This window comes from Nesoenas mayeri (genome assembly GCF_963082525.1).
Source record: "Nesoenas mayeri genome assembly, chromosome: 24".
Classification (NCBI taxonomy): domain Eukaryota; kingdom Metazoa; phylum Chordata; class Aves; order Columbiformes; family Columbidae; genus Nesoenas; species Nesoenas mayeri.
The window spans coordinates 6,875,565-6,896,129 of NC_137546.1; the positions used below are offsets into that span (position 1 = coordinate 6,875,565).

Here is a 20,565-nt window from a genome sequence, read left to right on the forward strand (position 1 = left end):
GGGGGTCACTTTGTGCTGGAGCCAGGCACTGCAGTGTGTAATTACAGGAGCTGCTGGAGCGCAGGCTTCAAACCAGTGACGCTGAGAGGGATGTGATCCTAAAGGGCTTGTCGGAGCCTCCATAGGAGAAGTGTCTAAGCGAGGAACGATGCTCTGGTTGTATTGGTGTTGGCCCAGGGTGGGCCTGGTGGACAACTTGATGCTTGGAGTTTGTTTCTCCAGCTCCTCCTTGCTTTCTATCCCCTCTGACCTGCCCTGCAACCCCTTTGACCTACGATTTGCAGTGCCTTCTCCTCCAAAAGGACATGTTGCTCTATTGAGAACCAGGACTGATACAGACCCATCCCAACTCTACCCTGAACCAACAGCTCTGGGGAGCATCATTTGTTGCTGTCTCCCCTCTCCCCACATCTGGCTCAGCTGCAGCCAGGCAGGTCCCTGGCAGTGTCCCCATGGATCGATGGGCACAGGGTATGATCAAGTGAGTGGGGTGCAAGGAGGGGTGGTTTGTGGTGGCTCAGTTCCTCACCCCTTGGAGATGGGGAGAAAGCTTTCTAATGCAGCATTTTGCTCCTGTTTTTTTCCAGTGAACTTGCTCGACACGTCAACAATCCAGGGGGACTGGGGCTGGATGACTTATCCCTCACATGGGGTAAGTATGAAGCGGCTGTTGGCACACGGGGGACCCCAATGGGACAGGTCCCCATGGGCAGGGTGGATGGACATCCCAGCCTCAAGCTGGTGCCTTGGTCAGTGCTGATGGTCCAAAGACACCATGTCCGTTAGGAAATATGAGACTGAAAGACTAGCAGTGGGATGTAACCAGTTTGGAAATGCCATTTAACTCTCCGTGTCCCCTGGTAGGGATCAGGTTGTCACCAAGTCCTAAGCTTTGAGGGAACTCAAGTGCGGGGTGGCCCCATGGACAGTCCTCATGCTGAGAAGCAACTCATCCCTTATTGCACTGGGGGAGCGTCAGGATCAACAGTCCAAAAGGACTGGGAAACTCTCAACTGCCTGTAATCTGAGGAGTTTGTTGTGGGAACTGGGCAGGAGGGGCAGGCGAGCATCCCCTGTGGAGGGTTGTTACAGGCAATGGAGATGTAAATGCACAGCCCTGCAGTGTGGCCAGGAGGGATGCAGGGGTGGTGACCCCCATGTAAGCCTGCCATCCCTACTACATCTCTACTGCCACATGCTCCCTTCACTTGCGTTTCCGTGTCCAGGTTTTGCTGCTGCAGCAGCTTTCTGGAAATTGTGAGTTTCAGATGGAAGCGGTGACCTGGCTGTAAGGATTTTGCTCATTCATTTAGTGAACAGAAACAATCACATAAATACACACAGGACCAACTGCAAGGCACAGTGGGGCTTGCTGGATGTACAAAATTAGGGGTGCCTACCTGGCTTTTGCTGCTGTGTTGATTTTTCATGTCCACTCTTTTTCATCCCCTCTCTGAACTAAATGGTCCTAATCTTTTCAATTCCGCCTCCTACAGAAATCTTCCCAGGCCTCTCATAATTTTCATTGATCTGTTGCTTGAGACTTTCAGTGCCTGCACTGTTTGAGCAGGAGGGATCAGAACTGTGAATTCATAATAACGATGATCAGATTTATATCATACATTATCACATGTGTAAATATATTAAATCATTAACTCAGCTCTAATTTTAGCAGTTAGCTGTTGCAATGATGACTATCCTGGAAATGTAATAGATTCAGAGGTACAAGGTCAGAGGGGACTGCAGAGCTAATGTGATGTGATCTCTTGCATAAATACAGGCCTTCAGACCTGGCGTTTCACTTGCATCTCAGAAAATTCCAGTTTTTAGAAAAAAAACATCCTTGGTTACAAAATTGTCAGTGGTGGTAAATTCTCTGGGTCCTGTCCTGATGTTGTTAAGAGGTAAAACCCCATCACTATGTGGGTTTGACTTGCTTAACTTTCCAGCCACTGGACCCTCTTCTGCCATTGCCTGGTGAAGGTGATGTTGTCCTTTTCATGGTCATTCTCAGGGTGCTCTTGGTTGTGTGTACCCCTGTCCTGTCACCCTGCTGCTGCATCTCATCCCAGCCCTTCCTCCAAACCCTGGCATCCCGCAGAGGCCTGGTGCACGTTCAGGAGATCAGGGACCAGGGATTCCTCTGCTCCCCTGGGAGTGAGGATGTTTCTGGGATATTTCTGGGAGTGAGGGCTGTTTTCCTTTGTCCACTTCCACTGCTCTGTCCTTGACTACATCCTAAGCAATTCCTCCCCATAGTCAGACCCCCCACTCCTCGCAGACCGCCCAAGACCATCCTCCTTCTGAATCTTCCACCGTGAGTCCAGCTCTCCAGACACCTCTTGTGACCACATTCTCAGGCCCACCGCTAGCTGTCAGACATGTATGGGATCCATCACATCACCTAAGTGACTTGGATGAAGATGAATCCACCTGAGCTCACTGTCCTGGGGACACACAGCCATCATTGGGCAGAACCTTGCACTCTCAAAGCAGACCCAGAGCCTACAGGTGCCCCTTTCTCACCACATCAGGGACTTCCACGACTGGTTAAGATGCAGCACCTTGTACATCTGCAAATCCGGCCGGTGAACCCTGGGTCCTGACCCATCAGGGCTGTCGGGTGTAATGCGTTACATGACAACAGGGTGCGGGGCACCTGGCGGGGCGGTCACCGCTGAGCTGCTCTCTCGCACCGCAGCAGATGCACAGCAGCCCAGCAGCTCCAGAACCCTAGTGCTTGTGTGAAGTCTCTACCTGATTAGTGATTTTTATTAAGAAGAGTCAATACTGGATGCCAAAAAAAAGAAAAAAAAGGAAAACCCAGCTCTTGGACATGCTGCTGTGTCCTCCTGCAAGTCTTAGCTATGGGGTAACAGCACCCTTCACTTACCCTGTGCTTTTGCCCAACTCGTGGCCTTGTTACAGAGAGTACAACCATACAGCTGTGTGAAAACTGGCTGGGACATTGTCTGGGAGGGTGTCTGCATTTCAATGCAATGTTCTTTCACAAACAACTTTGCATATCTTTTCCAGCTGGATATTTTTATGGCTCCTCTAAATCTTTTTCTTGACTGTGGTTCTTCCCCCATGGGTCATCGCATTGTATCACCCTGAAAGAGCATTCCTTTACCCGCTTGCTGGTCCTTCAGCTCCAGGTGCTTTTTGAGTAGTATATGTGCACTTGGATCCAGTTGCTATCACCAAAAAGGAGGTGAGATGGGGTGCTGGTATCTCAGAGAAGCTGCTGTAGGAAACTTGCTCTCAGTGATTTGGCACTGAGCAGATGCCTCCTGAGCAGCCCCTACAGCAGGGTTCAGATTCAGATGAGAGAGATGCTGAGTGACTCACAGGCTTGGGTCCACATGGCTCCAAGCCTGATGTGATCGCTGCTCCGGGAGAGGGACTGAGTTTGCTGGTCACCACCTCAGGAGCACTGCTGCTGTCCCTGGGACTGTCCCTGCCCACTGCAGTGCGCTGCAGGTCTGCCAGCCCCGGGCTGGGTAGACCCCAACTGCTGGTGTAGTATGGAGGTGGTGGTTGACTGTGCAGCTGGATTTTGTTTGAGCTCCCTTATTTTTTTGCTGCCATTTCCTTAATTCAGATACTCCTGCTGGAAAAAAGCTGGCAGCGGTCCTTGTTGCTGTTCTCCCTTGCTGCCTGCTGGCTGTCCTGCCTGAGCCACAGCTGCAGTGTGCAATGGGTGCTGGAGGGTGCAGGATTTCCCCTGTCTCTCTGCTCCCTCCAAGGACAGAAACATCCACCACACATCCTTCTGCCAAGGGGCAGCGTTGCTGACCCTGGCTCCCCAGCTGAAGTCACGACTGTTTTTGCTTTACCCACTTCTCGATCTCCCTGCCCTGTGTGATCCCAGGGCCACTGCACTGGTGACAATGGGGAGGTGGGTCACTCTGGTTGGATCTTTGCACAAACAGCACAACGCCCCAGGTCACAGCCTGAGGTGCTTAAGAAGGGGACTTGTGTCCACTGTCTCGGTCCCTATGCCTTGCTTTTCCAGCACCTGGTCCTGTCCCACCTCTCTGGGGCTCCTGGGGATGCCAAGAGGAAGGGCAAGGGTTTCAGGGGTTTCCTCTTCTGGGCTGGGAGATCCCAGAGCTGCTGGCACAGCCTGGACAATGGTCCAAAGCATCAGCAGTGCAAAACTGGCAGGGTACCACTTGCAAAGTCCTGATGTTTCATCACACCTGTGGGCAAGGTGAACTTACCTCACTGGAAGGTATTTTTACCTCTCTGGGTTTGCTGTGCCCAGCAAGAGCAGTGGAGCAGGGAGCAGTGGGCACAGCGGGGGGTCAGCAGCACCATCGGGTCTGGGGAGTGTCAAGCCATCAGGGAGGCATGTGTGGCCTGTTTTGACATTTCCTCTTGCCAGACAATTAACTGAGGGGTAATTGGCTGTAATTGCTGCTCAGGGGTTTAATTGCGTCCCTCTCTCAGCTCCACCCCGGAGACACGTGCAAGAAGCGGAAGGGTCACCGGGAGCATCCCTGTCCCGCAGGCTGTGGCTCCTCTCAATTATAACTTCAAAGGGCTCCCAGGAGCTTTGCAGCTCGCTGCATCCCCAGAACAATTCCCTTTGCATTGAAAATTAAACTCTTATCAGTGCCGTCAAAGAGGCTGCCCCTTCCCCTTCTGTGCCTCCAGTTTCCCAGCTCTCCCCAGCAAAATGCCCCAGTGCCCCAGTGCCCTTCTCTCCCCTCTCCTTGCTCCGCACGTGACCTGCTAGATCAGAGGGACCCTGATCGGCCCCTTTGCAAATTGCTTTTCTACTGACTAATTAAAACGCTGATGAGATAAGTCAACATATTATTAATAATTATTGTATCGTCTACTTTGATTTACAAAGTCAAACAGGAAATGATTTTGTTCAGACACAGCCTATCTAAGGAACTTGAATGATGCCTTGCAAAAGCTAATTATAATGGGAGCACCTTGAGTGCCGGAGAAAGGCCCCCCATGCTGCCCACACCCTCCCCGTCTGCCTCCACCTCCATGGTCTCTCTCCACAGCATCCCCTTCACTGCACGGGCTGGACTCAGCCCAGAGAGCACCAGGCACACTCCTTGTTGGCTTTGCTGGTGGGAGCACCTAGAAAGACCGTTCAGAGGTGGTTTGCACCTCCCCATCTCTGCCCCTCTGCTCCTGGTAAAGGGACATTTCCTGAGGCCCCTGGGCACAATTAGCCAGAAGTGCTTTTCCCTCATTCCACACCTAGCTCAGAGCGCAAACTGGCAGAAAGGCACCAGATTCGCTCGAACAACCAGCTGAGACCACAGACGACAATTTTTGCCTGTAGGATGGTCCCCCAGCCATGTTTGTGCATCAGTGGTGGGTATTTCATGCTGGTGTACGGTGCTCCTGTAAACACCCCAGGACTGAACTATTTGCAGAGCAAACCCTACACAGCAGGTGACTTCATTTATTCATTTATTTTATTGCCTGGCTCTGGTCCTGCAGCCAACAACAAGTTCAGGACTCGGATGAGCCCCATCTGACATGCCCACCCGCATACAGGGCAGGGTCGCCCTTTGAAGCCCTTGTCCCCATCTGAGCTGTGCTGTGTGTTCACCATTTCACCCCCCTGCAGGGTCCTGCCTTTCTAATCAGAGCACCGAAAGATATAGGATCTCTCCCATCTGCCTGGGCCATGTCTTCTGCCCTTTATCACTTCGATGTCCTTGTGCCATTTCTTAGATTTCTCTTCCAGTTTGGAATCTCTGCCTGGATCCAGGAATACCAGCAAGTTACAGGGCAAACTGTGGTGAAACTCATTTTCTTTGAAAAAAGAAGATCAGTAGGAAAGGAAGACTGGAAAATAAAGATTTAGACTAGTAATTGAGATAAAAGCTCATCTCCCAGTGCTTGTTCAGTAAATGCTGGGTTATTGCTAATTCCCCAGACGCTGGTCACTACAAGGAGTTAATCACCTGCAGTGAAGCTCAGGGTAGTTAACTGCCTGACAAATCCCTCCTTAGCCACAGCAGTGACTGATTTCATGGAGATTATCTCCATTAACCCCTCCCATCTAAAGATTTATAGCTGCAATAACATTCCTCTCTGTTTCTTCCCTCCCTGTACCAGTGGAGTGAGGGACCCGGCAGCTCCTGGACAGGAGCTGTAGCTCAGTGCTCGCTCTCAGGAGGAAGGAGAGTCTGGATGTCCCGGTGGCAGCAGCAGTTTTGTGATGCCAGGCAGACCTGGAAGCCGTCCCAGGGCTGGGGAGACCTTGTCCCTTGGGTCCCTCTGTGGGCACTGCAAGGGTGGTGGGAGCCTGAGCTGCCTCTCCAGAGGGCCGTGGTCTCTCCTTGTGCATTCATTGCCCTGTTCTTCCTCCTCCTCCCCACTCTGCTGCACTGCACAGGCCCTGGGAGATTTCTAGGACCTGCTCAGCTGCCCAGATATCTGGTGTTTGCATCTTTTGCCTTTCATAATCTGGAATTTTTTTTTATAACTGGTGTTGACTTTAATTTAAACTATTAGGCAAACCCCTGAATACAGATGCAATCATGTCCCCCCCCAGTGCGTGCGCTCGCCACGTTAATTATGATGTCCTCATTTCCGTCTCACTAGGGGATCTTATCACAATGGCGGGGGCCGGGCTGAGCTTCATTTAATAAAAGCTACTTCAAACTGTCAGCTGAGAGCAGGCGATGCCGGGAGGCCGGGCGCATGCACAGCGAACCGATGGTACCCAGTGTCAAAGCTGCGGATGGCCAGAGGCTCCTCTCCCTGGCCATAGGATCTTGTGATTATAATGAAACTGAAAAACCCTTCAGGTCTTGGGGATCCCTGAAGCAGGTTCTTCCATCCCAAATGCCCGGCACCTCCTCAGACCTGGTAGAACTCATGGGATTTGTGTTGCCTTGTGGCACCCATTCAGGTGGCCCAGCTTCCCTCTGCACATTTCCACTGATGGCAGAACATTTGCCCCTTTTGGCCAGTGGTATGGGCATGGAATTTTGGACCAGTCTTGAACTGGGATCCCATGATGCTGGGTACAACCCAAGGAAAGACCTGACAGTCCAACTGCTTCAGAGAAAGCACCAGGTTTGAAAGAACAATGCTGTAAATGGAAACCCTCGAAGTTCTCCCCTGCGGTGGTTGCTGACCTGCTATAGATATTTAGCTCCCTGCTCTCTGTCAGCAGTGAGGACACTGCCAGCTCTGGCAGTGCCACAGGGGTGTGGGGATGGTCATGAGCACCATCTCCTCAGCCAGATTTGGGAGAGAAGTGAATGTCTGGTGGTGCTGGAGACCCAAAGCAACCACATCAGCTGGAGACCAAGGCCTTTTGGTGCACTCAGTGGCCTCCTGTCTCTTGCTGGACACTGGAGAGCCCTGAGCCTCCCAGGCACTGCAGAGGGGAGCTGACTCTGCACTGCGGGAGATCCCAGCTCGCCCTGCTCAGCTCTGCCCGTGCTCCATGTGCCTCCTCCCGTGTGCATCCCTGCCTCGCTTCCCCCAGGAACCCAGCAGGAAAAAGACAGGAAACAGATGTTGTGTTAATTTGTGCTCAATTAATTGTGACGACTTCCACACCCTCTGCAGCGCTGTGTTGCGCGCACACATCGGTGCGAGAGCAGGGAGCTGGCTGGGTCCTGCTGGCCCTGGTGCTGTACCTGCCATGCTCAAGCTTCAGGGCACCCCCGTACCCCTTGGCCAAGTGGCAGGAGTGTGTCCTGGGTGTCACAGCACTTTCTACAGGCTCATCTCAGTGGAAGCTGAAGCATAACAAGAACAGTGCTGCTGCTCACCCCTCCAGCAGAGCACACAGGCAGCCTGACCACTTCCCATGTTGTCTAGCTGAGTGCTGGGGTGCACAGCAGGCTCCCAGTGGTCCCAGGACCCAGGATGACCTTGGACATTTCTGGAATTCAGAGGGTGATTTTTTAAAAGAACCAGAAATATTTTTCTCTCCTGGCAGTGACTGACTTTCACATCCTTTGCCACCATGCTCCCCTTTCATTGAAGTCTGCACCTGAAACTGCTGCCTTCTCCAAGTCGCTTTCAGCTCTTTAGGAGTGAGAAGCAGGGTTTTCTCCTAAAGGTGGGATTCTGGGGGAATTTTGAAGATGTACATCACTGAAACAGCTGCTCTGATCACTAGCAGAAGGCACAGGTTGGGGTCCTTCTAACCTTAGGGTTAGGGTCCTTTTTCCCAGATCAAGGAGATTAAATGAGGAAACACTTTCCCATCTGAGAGGGGAGAGGGGAGCTGGCTGTCTTACAGGTATCACTGATAGATCTCTTTCCACTATCCTTTACTCTCTGGAGGTATGATGCCTTCCCCAGCTGTGTCCTGTCCCTGCAGCGCTGGTGGCCACACAGAGATGCTGTTGGGTGCTGGTCCCAGCAGATCTGCACCCTTAGTCTTTCACAGCTGAGCATCAGACTCCTCTCTGGGCTGCCATTGGCTTTGCATCTGCAATGGAGAATGGGTCACCACTTTCATACAAAAATGCCAGTTTCACCCATCAGAACAAGCCCAGAGGTTTATTTTAAACTATTTTCAAGGCTACTTAAAAGATCCATTTTTCTGCCCTGTGCACCACTGCTGGAGCTTCGCTTGGCTCCCCGGCCAACACACAGACCTCCAGGGTGGGGGCTGCTCCCCATTAGCTGCCTTCAGTGATGCAGGCAGGGCCGGCAGCCCGAGGAACGGGGGTGGTGGGGCTGTGGGGGTGATGGTTTGGCAGGCAGGACACGGAGTGCAGCAGGGGGGCCAGGTCCTTCCCCAGCTTCTGCAGGGCTGCAGCTGGGCTGCCCCTCACCGCTGGACTCAGGCAAGGTGGTGGGACTCGGGCATCTTCAAAGACTGTTGCTGAGACCAGGGAAAAGTCAGAAGGTCTGAAGTCCTCCTCTGCTTCTCTTCGTCCTCCTCCAAGAAGAATTCAGGTGTCCCAGACCCCTCCAAGTGATGGGGATGCCTGGTTTGGACAGGGACATGGGCTGAAGCTCCCAGAGAAGGAAAGGCCTGTGTGTCCCAGTGAGGGGCTAGCAGGGCTGAAGATGGTGGAAGGGAAGACACGTGAGGCAAGAGTGAACCCCCAGAAGTGTCCTGTAGGTCCCGACAACTAAGTTCAACTTGTCCCTCAACTACTGAGCTCATTTGTATCCAGAATCTCACTATGCCTTCTCACTTTGCATCAGTCAAAACCACTTAGTATCCCTCCCTTGTGTGACACAAATGTCCCTGTTCCCTCCTAAATCACCCAGTGACTCCTCAGACCACCCCTCCATCACAGTCCTTCTTGCTTCCACCTGCTTTTGCCCAGCACACCCTCCACAAGCTCACCCTGATGCTCCTGCTACACTGAATTTTAAATCCAGAGCTACCAAGCTCTAAACCTTAGGTTCCCAGATCCAGCCCCCAGTTCAGCTTCTATGCTGGACTGACAACTGTGGGCTCACACTGAGGACCAGCGCTGACCTCGTATTGTCTGGGCAGAAGGAGGGGTCTGTGCCCCATGGACCCCCGTTTCTTGCTGGAAGTCCTGTGTTTGCTGCGTGGTTCCTCTTCACTCCATGGTATGCATCCCGAAATTTATTCTCCATCTGGAAAACAGTCCATTTAGTTTGCGCATGGAGGTGGCATGAGCCAGAAGAGATCCAGGTGAACAACATGCAGGTGCCTTCCTCCTGCTGCTGTGACCAGCAGGTTGAGCACCGGGAAAAGGGATTTGCAGACACGGTCTGGGGGTTTTGGAGCCCTTCAAAACACACACTACCATCAGTTTCTGCCATCAGATCAGCCTTTTGCAAGCATTCTCACCTGTGAACAGGGGTGCACTTCATTCACCTTCATCGAAGTGGGGTGTGAGAGTTGCTGCCCTGATTAGCACTGAGTAAACTCTGCTCATCAGCATTTCCCTTTGGCCTATGGTGGCAGTGATCTCTCTTCCAGATGCAGCTGCAGGAGCAGAGGGAGTTTTTCATGGGGTGGGTGATGGCACAGACTCCTGCTTGCCCCGTGCTCAGCTGGTGTTCAGGATGACCTGTTCTCTCTCTGTCCTGCAGTGGGATTCAATCAATGAAATGGATGAATTTTTCAGCCCCATCCACACCTACCAGGTCTGTAACGTCATGACCCCCAACCAGAACAACTGGCTACGGACCAACTGGGTTCAACGGGACGGTGCGCGGCGGGTCTACGCAGAGATCAAATTCACACTGCGGGACTGTAACAGCATGCCAGGCGTGCTGGGCACCTGCAAGGAGACTTTCAACCTGTACTACCTGGAATCTGACCGAGACCTGGGCACCAGCACCCGGGAGAGCCAGTTCACGAAGATCGACACCATCGCAGCTGACGAGAGCTTCACCAACGTGGACCTGGGGGTGAGGCGCCTGAAGCTGAACACGGAGGTGCGGGGCGTGGGGCCGCTGAGCAAGAGGGGTTTCTACTTGGCCTTCCAGGACATAGGTGCTTGCATCGCCATCGTTTCGGTGAGGGTGTACTACAAGAAGTGCCCAGCAATGGTGAGGAACCTGGCGTCCTTCTCTGAGGCTGTGACTGGGGCAGACTCGTCCTCCCTGGTGGAAGTGCGGGGAGAGTGCGTAGGCCACTCGGAGGAGAGGGACACCCCCAAAATGTACTGCAGTGCTGAGGGAGAATGGTTGGTGCCCATTGGGAAGTGCGTGTGCAGTGCTGGCTACGAAGAGCAGCGGGATTCCTGCACAGGTGAGTCCCTGCCTCTCATTCACGGTGCCTGCAAGGGGAGTGATGGCTGCAAGGGGCTCTTTCCTCTCGGGGGAAGGGCTGAGGACAGACACCTGCTCACAAAAACTTTGAAAGCCAGCCTCTGTGGAGGCCAAGCACTGTCAAGCCTTTGCTGGTCTGCTCTGTGCTTCCAAAATGTGTTGCTGGTAGCACTGGGGAGCTCCTTGGAAGCTTCTATGAGCTTGACAGTGGCAGGTCTTGGTGCACAGGTCATGGCTTTGGGATGGGGGCTGCCCTGGCTCCGTCTTCCCCTACTATGAAGCGCATGGCGCAGAGACCCCAGCCCAGTGCCCCCAGCAGATCTCTTCCATCACACTCCAGCAAACCACAGCTTGGCCTCTCCAAAGTGCCCCACCACTCACTTCCCTTTGCCAGAGGGTTTGAAAGAGAGGAAATCAAAAAGGAAAACATTGCGCTTTTATGAAACAAGGTTATCGCATCCATCCATCACCCATCCGGGGGGCTGCTGCAGAGACCTGCCGTCTGGGGGTGCCGGGAGCCTTCCCGGGGGCCTTCGGTGCCGCTGGGCAGGCGTCAGGCTGCCGACTGTACAAACTGCGATAAGGAAGCAGGGTGACCAGCAGCAGCCGTGCACCAGGCACGGGGATGTGTGTGTACAGAGCACGGCGCTTGGGTCCCCCGTGAGAGCCCACCGCACAGATTTGTTTGCTCTCGGTTTCTTTATGGGAGGTGTTGAGGGGAGCAGCACAAATAAGAGTACAGGGCTTTTGTTTGAGTTTCATAGAAATGTCAAGTGGAACATTTGTCTTAGGGACACTTGACGCAAGGTTAGGACGTCCGACGCCAGGCTGGAACGGATCCAGGTGCTGTGGGGACTGCGCCAGCCCCGGGGGTCCCGAGCTATGCAGAGTGGGAAGGACGAGCAGAATAAATGCTTCTATCAGAAACTCCCTCTGCCCTCAAACAATTGATTTGAAAGTCATCTTGGGGTAGATCTGATAAGTCAGAAAGGGTCATTTTCTTCTCCCAGGTTAAAGAGTGGGGGTGAAATGTGCGTGGGACCAGTCATGTGCTGTTGTGGGAGGGAGCAGTGACACAGGCCACCTGGACGGCTGGGTCGCAGCCCCACCGCTGCAGGGAGCTGTGAGCTGGAGATGTGGTCTGCCCAGGAGACCACCAGCCCAAAACCCGGAGGCAGAAGGACGCCCTGGCATCAGTACTGTGCTCAGCTCACCTCTTTGCCTGTTTCCTTGGACACATCTGTCTCTCTCCTGAGAGCTGATTCTCTGCCCTCCTGCCTTTTTCTGGTGGGATTGTCCCTACCCATGGGCACAGCACAGGAGGAAATGTGTTCCAACCTGTGCCCCTGCATGGGGTGGGCACGGGCAGATGGGCTCAGACCCACACTGCTCAACCAGCAATGCTCTTGGGTGAAGCTCTCCAGTGCTTGTGGCATCAGAAACAGGGCAGAAGTGTCACTGGGCTTTGTCCAGCCTTGGAGAGAAAGGTTCAGTGTCATCTTGCCCTTCTGCCTTCCCTGTCCCACTTATCCTCAGCAGCTGCTTCCATAGCAGAGGGAGTTTGATAGCCCAGTGTCAATGAGCAGGGGCAGCACCTCCATCCTGGCATCTCCTTTGGTGGGTGTGGAGCTGGAGTACATGTATTTACACACAAAAACAAACAGATACAAATCTCTGATCTAAACTTCTCATGGTTGATTGGTGCAGAGTTCATTTTTCATGATGAAAAGTGCCTTTCTGGAATGATTTATAACCCCAGCGGATCTGTCGGAGTTGGAAATTAGCCGTTTTAATTGTCAGACAGACAAAACCAGGATTCCAGTGGCTGATGCCCCAGCAATTTTTCATTCTCCATTACAGGAATGAGATGATATAAATCACTCCTTGTGGCCCTAATAATCTTTCTATAAATATCAGGGAAATTCATTTTTTGCTTGGGGGGAAAAAAATTAGAGAGAAGATACTTTGCCTTTATAGCAGTGTTTAAAATGTGATTCTAAATTAATTTCCTTTCGCCTTTCACAGCCGGACGCCTTATTTGTCAAAGCTAAAGATGTTTGAACAGTGGAGGTTTCTCCCCCTCCTCTTTAACGTTCAGTTTTCTAAGGACCTGCCAGAGTGATGGAAGACAGTTCAGGAAACCAGATCATGGCCAGAGCTGCTCCCAGCCCTTTGGAGAAGGACAGCTGTGCCAGAGAGCTGGGGAGGACAGAGTGAGGTGGGACGTGGTGTAGGATGTGTAGGAACCCGAGGAGCTTATCTGCCTCTTGTCCCCTTTCCTCTCAGATGTCATCTCAGATGTCCCTTTGTTTGAGCAGGAGCGGGACACCTGGGATGTCTGACCCCTTGCACTTACCCCCATGGGACCCACACGTTTGATCTTGCAATGTCCTGGTGTTTGCTGTAATGAGGGGCAATTTCCATGGCATCAGGGGGGATAAATCTCAACCCAGGGGCACCGGATCAGGACCATGCTAAGGTTGCCAGCTAGCCTGGCATCGTATGTGTCACAGCCCTGCATTGCACAGACATTTGGCCCCTGTATCTGTGCCAGCACATTTATTTTCAGAGGCACAAGACCTGTTTTCCAGCTGTAGCTGGGCACGAGTGCTGCAGTGCCTTACTGCGCAGAAACCAGTCTTGAGCGTGAGTTACCACTGCTGGTGCTGGGGTCCTGGGGTCTGCCAGCTCCTCATATTCCCAGCTTCTAGTCCCGTGGCATCTCCTGTCACAGCTGCCCCATGGATGAAACCCCTCAGGGTCTCTCCTAGGACAGCACAGCCCTGCTGTCCCACTCACTTGTCCCCTCCATTTTCAAGGCTCTGAAGGACTTTGTTTCCCTCACCCACGTCATCCACAGCCAGCCTCCCATGTGCTGCTCCTTCCTTCTTGCAATGCATCAGTCCACAGGAAGACATGTTAGTATCTCTTACACACAGCAAATGGGAACTGCCCTGCCTAAATAGCAGAATAAGCCATAGCGTAAGTGAAAAGGATCTGTCCCAGCAATTTGTCAGATAAGAAGACAATCAGCATAATTCACCTTATTTATATGCAGCTGCTGTCCAGGACAAATAGAGACCAATTTCAATAAGGTCAGTGCAATTAGGGAAATGAGAAAGGGAAGCACTTTAATCCTGGGTCTGCTTCTGTGGGAAAGGAGGAAACCCACAAGCCGCCTCCTCAAACAGACAGGAGGCTGAGAGCTGGGACACGTGTACCGCGTCCTGTGGGTGGATGGGGAGCGGACAGAGAGGCTCAGGCAGGGAGGACAGGGGCTCTTCACCCACAGCCCTGGACAGCCGCTCTTTGGGGGTGGCTGCTGGGCTCCTGAGCCACCAAAGCTTTGGGACGTGGGCCTTGCATTGGGGTCAGCCTATTAGAGTTGATCCGAATTATTCTTTGGGCTATGCCTGTCACCAGCTCTCAGTGAGAAAAACTAGAAACCTGGGATAAAATCTGTTTAGCTGACTGCAGGTTGTACATGCACTGAGTTAGTTTGGACTGCTGGTAGCAGTGCCATGGTTATGGAGCATGGTGATGCTCTTTGGGAGCTGACATAAACCCATCCAGCCACCAGCCATGGAGACGTCCAGGAGCATGGAATCTCCCAGGAAGCATTTTCTTTAGTGAACAAGTGAAAAAGGGTAAAACAGAAGGGACAGGCCCCTTTCCCTGCTGTCAGAGTGGGTGATGAACCTTTGGCAGAGATGCAGTTCCCAAAGAGCCTCTTAGTGGTATATCTGTGGGTTTCAGGACCAGGACTCACTGTTTAGACATTTTTGTAAAAAGTTTGGGACCAGGCATCTTAGCCTCCGAGCGTCCTGATTGCTCTGGCTGCTTTCCCTCTGTCGTGCTTTGGGGTTTCAGCTTGGCTGTTGTCTTTGGCTGGAAAACAATGATGAAGGAGCAACAATTAAGCAATTACTGCTCCACCAGCCCATTTACACATGAGGAGAGGTGTTCGTGGCTTGCCAGGGCTGAGTGAGAACAGCTACCAAACAGGGGTCTGATGTGTGTAGCTGAACAAGGATCTGGCCCTGGCATAGACTTTAACCAGCTCTGCTTAAGACAAGAACATCGCCTGTGTCCTCTGGACAAACAGAAGAGAGGGAGCCTGTCACTGCCTGGACCCTTTCCCATCCAGCTACCAAACTAAGGAAAGATGGGTAGCGGAGGAGGACTGCTGGCCGCTCATGGATGAGTCCCTCTGGTACTGGGCTCTCTCGTGCCTCCCGTGGCACACAGCTGATGGAAATGGATCTGGAGAGTCTGGTTGGCAATCTGGAAGCCAGTTATTTTTTTTCCAGTTGGTGGGATTCGTGCTGATGAACCAATAAGCAAATTTAATGTACCTTAAACCTTCCTCGTGGGCAACTTTAATTGAGCAATTAAAGCACCACAGCATTGTTAATTAAGAGGAGAAAACACCCAGCTTGGTAATTATATGCTTGTGAATACAGTTTTGCATGCATGGACCTTTATGAAGAAAGTCAGTGGAGACTGGCGTCCTAGCTGGCAGGGCAAGGGGGAGCAGAGCTACAGATGTGAGAGAGAGGAAAACTCCATCCAGCTGTGCCCCATCACCATGTATCATCTGGTGGGCACAACTCTGGCCACACAGGGTCAGGGTGAGTCCTAACATCACCAGGGGACAAAATGACGCAGGAGAAGCCGTTAGCAGGGCAGGACAGGTCAGAGGCACAGACACCAGCGGCGCTGGGCAATGACCTGCAGCCTCAGCAGCAAACCTTTTCAGCTGTGTGAACAGATGTGGTCCAGATGCTCGTGTCAGAGGGAGGTCGAGGGAGGTTGTTCCTCCCCCTCTGCTCTGCCCTGGAGAGGCCCCATCTGCACAACTGGGGCCACGTCTGGGCTCCCCAGTTTCAGAAGGACAAGGAATTACTGGAGAGAGTCCAGCGAGAGCTACAGAGATGCTGAGGGCTCTGGAGCATCTTTGTCATGAGGAGACACTGAGAGAGCTGGGGCTGTGGAGCTGGAGAAGAGAAGCTGAGAGGGGTCTGATCAATGGATCAATAGCTCAGGGCGGGTGTCAGAGGATGGACCAGACTCTGTTCATGGTGCCCAACGCCAGGGTGAGGGGCAACAGGCACAGACTGAAGCACAGGAGGCTCCATCTGGACATGAGCAGAAACTTGTTTGCTGGGAGGTGCCAGAGCCTGGCCCAGGCTGCCCAGAGCGGGTGTGGAGTCTCCTGCTCTGAGACATTCAAACCCCCTGGGATCCTGTGTGATCTGCTCTGTGACCTGCGCTGGCAGGTGGGTTGGACTGGATGGTCTCCAGAGGTCCCTTCAACCCCAAGCAGTTTGTGATTCTGTGACTCTGTGAAGGGGAGGAAAGGTGGAGGCATGAGATCTGCTCTCCTTGGGCTGGGGTGCGAGGGGACAGACCCGCACTGCAGGTGGGGATGCTACTTGCCCCTGGGTCTCTTCCCAAGAAGACCCCAGCCTGTGCTCCCTTCCTCTGGTGCTGGAGGGGTGGAGGAGAGGTGTGCTGCAGGGTTAAGGGAGCCCACCAGAGCCTTGCTCCATTCCCTTCTCTCCCCAAACTCCTTATCCCTTTCTAGGTCAGAGATGATCTGAGAAGCCTCAGGCTTCTCTCTCCTTTTTTCAGCTAACAGGTATTTTCCAGCACATGTAATAATACCACAGAGCAACCATGAGCTCCTTATGTTGTGTCTTCACATGAAACAGCCATTACATACCGCTCAGTTGGAAACAGGACACTGGTCTTGCTGACTGTAAGAAAACCCCCTTTTTCCGGGCTCTGAGTTACATGAGACCCCTAAAAATGTGCCTGAGTGTCACACTTGTCTCTGTCAGCAAACCTGCGATTTCAGTGCACCCATTATCAGGCTGGGCTCCACCTCCTCCAGTTGCTGCCTGGAAGCATTTGTCCTATACATCAAGGTGACAGATAAATATATGTTAAAACACTCTGCCACTGCAACTCCAGATGAACGCGTTGGAATACATTTCACATTTCTTTGCAGACTGGTGCGGATTTCAAGGAGACTTTCTATGCAAGTCCCAGCGTACACGTGCCAGCTCTGAGCCGCAGGCTTGGTGGCCGTGTTGCACCTCGGTGACACCTGCTCAGTGTCCCGTGTCGCTGGCAGGACACCAGGCTGTCACACCCGCCACACGCACCAGTGCCCTGGGTGCCCACCACTCAGGGCTTCTGCCAGGAGATACCAAAACAAACCTCCGAAGGGCAGGAGCAGCGATAGTTTTGAAGATACTCTATAGGAGTTGTGCAAATGTGGTTTCAGTGATGCCAGGCAAGAAAATCAAAGAAACGTAGTGACTCACGAGATTTTCATTATTGCTCTGCAAGCCAGTCAGCTGCTTTGTAAAATACAGGCAACACCGCTGGCAAGATTATATCGCCTTCAGTTTATCCCATGCGAAGCCCCACACCTTAAAAAATAAGAAAGGAAACAGTTTGTTTTCCAAAATGCATAAGCTAGGACTGTTCAGGATCCAGATACCAGACTTCAGATGGGAACAAACTGCAAAGAAGATGTGTCAGAGCCACTAATTGTTTGCAAGGTTTGGGCTGGACTTTAGGAAAAACTTGTTCCCCTGGAGGAACATCCAGCCCTGGGAAGGAATCCTTGGATTCACACTTGCCTCATGCCAGCGCTTCCATTTGATAGTCCCAGACTAAGCTGCTAATTAATCTGTTTGTATCCCAGGTCCACTGGGCTGTCTGTGCAGGACTAACGCAGCTCAGCGAGCACGCTGGAGACGGCAGTGTGTAGGACAAGGTGATCTCGGTACTGCCAGCACCTCCACTGCCTCTAAGAAAGTGGCCCAATTGAATTTCCTAGGGAAAAAAAGAAAAGAAAGAAAAGAAAAGGGGGTGGGGGGTGGGAAAAGGGAGTCGAGGGTTTAGATTGAGGGGTGACAATAAAACCCTGGCAGATGTATTGTTAACCTCCTCTCCCTGCTTCCCCCCTTCAGCTCCTCCCTCTCCCCTCTTCCCACTTAGGACAAGCCTTCGGGAGGGAAAGAAGGACAGAGAGAAGAGAGTTGGAAGAATTAAAAATATTTTACTAATGCTACTGATAAAATAGAGAAAATAATACAAAATATACAAAACCAATCTTGAAAGTCTCAGCAACTGCAGAGCTGGCACCCGAAGTCCTGGACTGGACTCTGCAGCCAACCGGAGCTGGATTCAGTCTGTCACTGGCCTCAGTTCACAGGGACGACTCACAAGATCCTCTCCTAATGTTGGCCATGGGGAAAGGGAAAAGGAACAGGGATGAGATCCTCGTGATCTTCCACTTTTATATGAAGTATTCATGTGAATGGAATGTTATACACAGTTGGTCGGCTTCTTGGTCACCTGTTTCTCGTTGCCCTTCTCGCGAGATGTCCATCCATGCTTATCAATAAGTTTGCATTCCATTGCTATGTTTACCAAAACGTGTATCTGGTTCTCCAGGAAAATGCAGTTAATATGAAGCTTTAGCTGACAGGCAAATTCACTAAGAGAGAAACTTGTTTTTTAACAAACCCAGGACAGAGGGGAAGGCAGCTTTTCCCAAGACCTAAACCCATATTTTTTTTCCTGGTTAGACGCAAAGAAAAAGGACAGAGATGACTGCAGAGCTGCCCCTTCTCCAGTAACAGAACATTTTTGTGCCTGCCATAATATTTTATTGTTTGGCACTTTTCCCCTGAGTTTGCTGTGTTTAGCCACTGACACAGAAGAAGGGTGAGAACAACGCCAGGCTGGAGTTCAGGGTATTGATGGGGATGAAACAAGTTCTGTTTTTTCTTGGTAGGTCGCTATAGTCCCTGTAAGAACTACCAAAGAGCAGCTGGAATGTGATGGGTGGATCTGGCAGCACTCAAACACCTCCACCAGTTTTGGAAAGTTGTTTTGTTGGGTTATTTTGTTTGAACTCTTCTGCAGAATTTGGCCACGTTCACATCACGAACACCAGATGACCAGTGTGCAGGTGCTCGGGACGCTGTTGCTGGGGAATTTAGAAGAAGTCTGCTAGAAAGACCTGGCATTCTGCACCTGTACTCACAAAGGAGATGGTGCCATGCAATGGCAGGCTGGGGACCTTAAATTCTCTACCAGCACATTCAGAGGCTTGGTGTGATCGCTTTGCATGGGGAAGATGCTCCTCATTCCCACAGAGCAGTAGGTCTGTGCCCAAAATTTTTCTGCACTTGGCATGAGATAAACATCCCATCCATGTCACTGCTTCTTGTGTGATGACTTCTTTCCCTTTCTGGAAACAAGATGCTGCTGCTGACACTTGTCTGTGTAGGAGGAAGGGATCCAAAAGCTGGTGGTGCTCAGCTGTGTGGGGGCGAGGGTTGTGCTGGCCCCTGCGATGCTCTTCTCTTGCTTCTGCTGGAGTACTGGGCACCCTTATGCTAAAGCTCAGCCCCTGTATATATCCATAGCTATATGCACATGGTGAGACAGCTCACAAACCCCCCAGAACTGCATGCTGGTTCCCACAGGGACTGGAATAAAATCCTTGGTGTTTTTTTTGTCCTTTCTTCATTTATGTATCTTTGATCCCTGAAGCCTTGCAGCAAGGATACCTGCAAGGGTGGCTCCCGCTCAGCCCTGCTCCTTCCTGAACACGTTGTTTTCTGGGCTTGTTTTTGCTCTGGTGAAAGCTGCAGGTTTTTTTCACAAGCCTTGGATAGTTCTATCTAAAACCCTCTGACAAATCTGAGTTTTGGAAACAGCTTTTTTTCTAATTCTAGCATTGGGCCACCTGTTTCCATCTGACTCCTGAAAGCTGTAGCCTTTCTCCAGATAAGCTTTATAAAAAACTCTTCACTCCGAGAACGTGCCAGGCTGTCTCACATACATAAGGCTGCACAGTGTCACCTCGATATCCCTCCCACAGAAGGACATCTGCACCTTTCTTTAAGGATGTAGGGAGGAAGAGCAGGGCAGAGTCAGGGATGCTTTCAGCAGAACTGATTTCAAGCCAAGAGGCAAGTCCTGCCGATTTTTCTATGGCAGCACCAAGCAGAAGCCCAGTTTGGGATGCAGCCAGTCTGGACCACCATGGTTTCAGTTTGCCCAGCACTACAAGTGGGATTACTCCACTTGGAAGAGCAAAGTCCTCCTTACGTAACTGTCCTGGTGGCTGTGAAATCGGTGTGTGGAGCAAGAAGCTGTGCATGTCACCTTTTGTTGGATGTGCCATTTGCTCACAGACTGATGTGCAGGGTTTTGCTAGATTCGCACAATCTTCATGGGTGAAAATTCCCCATGTTCCCCTCTCTGTAATACCCAGGGGTGTGAAGGAGTGTGAGATGATGTGAATTGAGGGAAGAAGGGCCAAGCAGTGAGGTGAGGGGGAGTCTGGGGTGATATGAGACAAGTTCAAGTGGGTAGAGCAGTGGGATGGTTTATAGGTAGTACTGGGCATGGGAAGGGTTGTGAGCTGTGAGAAGGGGGTGCAAGGTGGGAACTGGGCTGTGTGAAGGGATGTAAGGTGGTGCTCTGGTGCAGGAGGTAAGGCAGGAATCCGGGGTGCAAGACAGTGCAGGGGCCAACAGCACGCAAAGGATGGGCAGAGCATCAGCTGTGAGGCAATGCATGATTTGGGGAATAAGGGTTTATCTGAGAGATCCAGCCCAGCCAGCCCCCAAAACCCCCTCCAGATCACCAGACAACCCAGGGACAGAGCCTGCGCTGACCCGGGACTGCAGGAAAAGGGGAGCACAGCCTTGCAAAAACACAGGGCTTGGGGCAATGAGGCAGATGCATTTTTTTTGAGACATAACTGAAAAAGATGCTTCTGTTTCCATGTCTGTCACGTGGGAGCTGAGA

General features: G+C 51.9%; 1 protein-coding gene across 1 annotated transcript in view; it reads left to right on the forward strand.

The window, feature by feature from the left end:
* EPHA8 (EPH receptor A8) overlaps nt 1–20,565 on the forward strand; it is a gene marked incomplete at both ends in the record, with an annotated part of 51,883 nt that overhangs the window by 12,187 nt on the left and 19,131 nt on the right. Inside the window, 2 exons of the mRNA XM_080358692.1 lie at nt 588–652; nt 10,036–10,699. Coding sequence (XP_080214818.1) covers nt 588–652; nt 10,036–10,699 — 729 coding nt within the window. The remainder of the gene's footprint in view (nt 1–587; nt 653–10,035; nt 10,700–20,565) is intronic.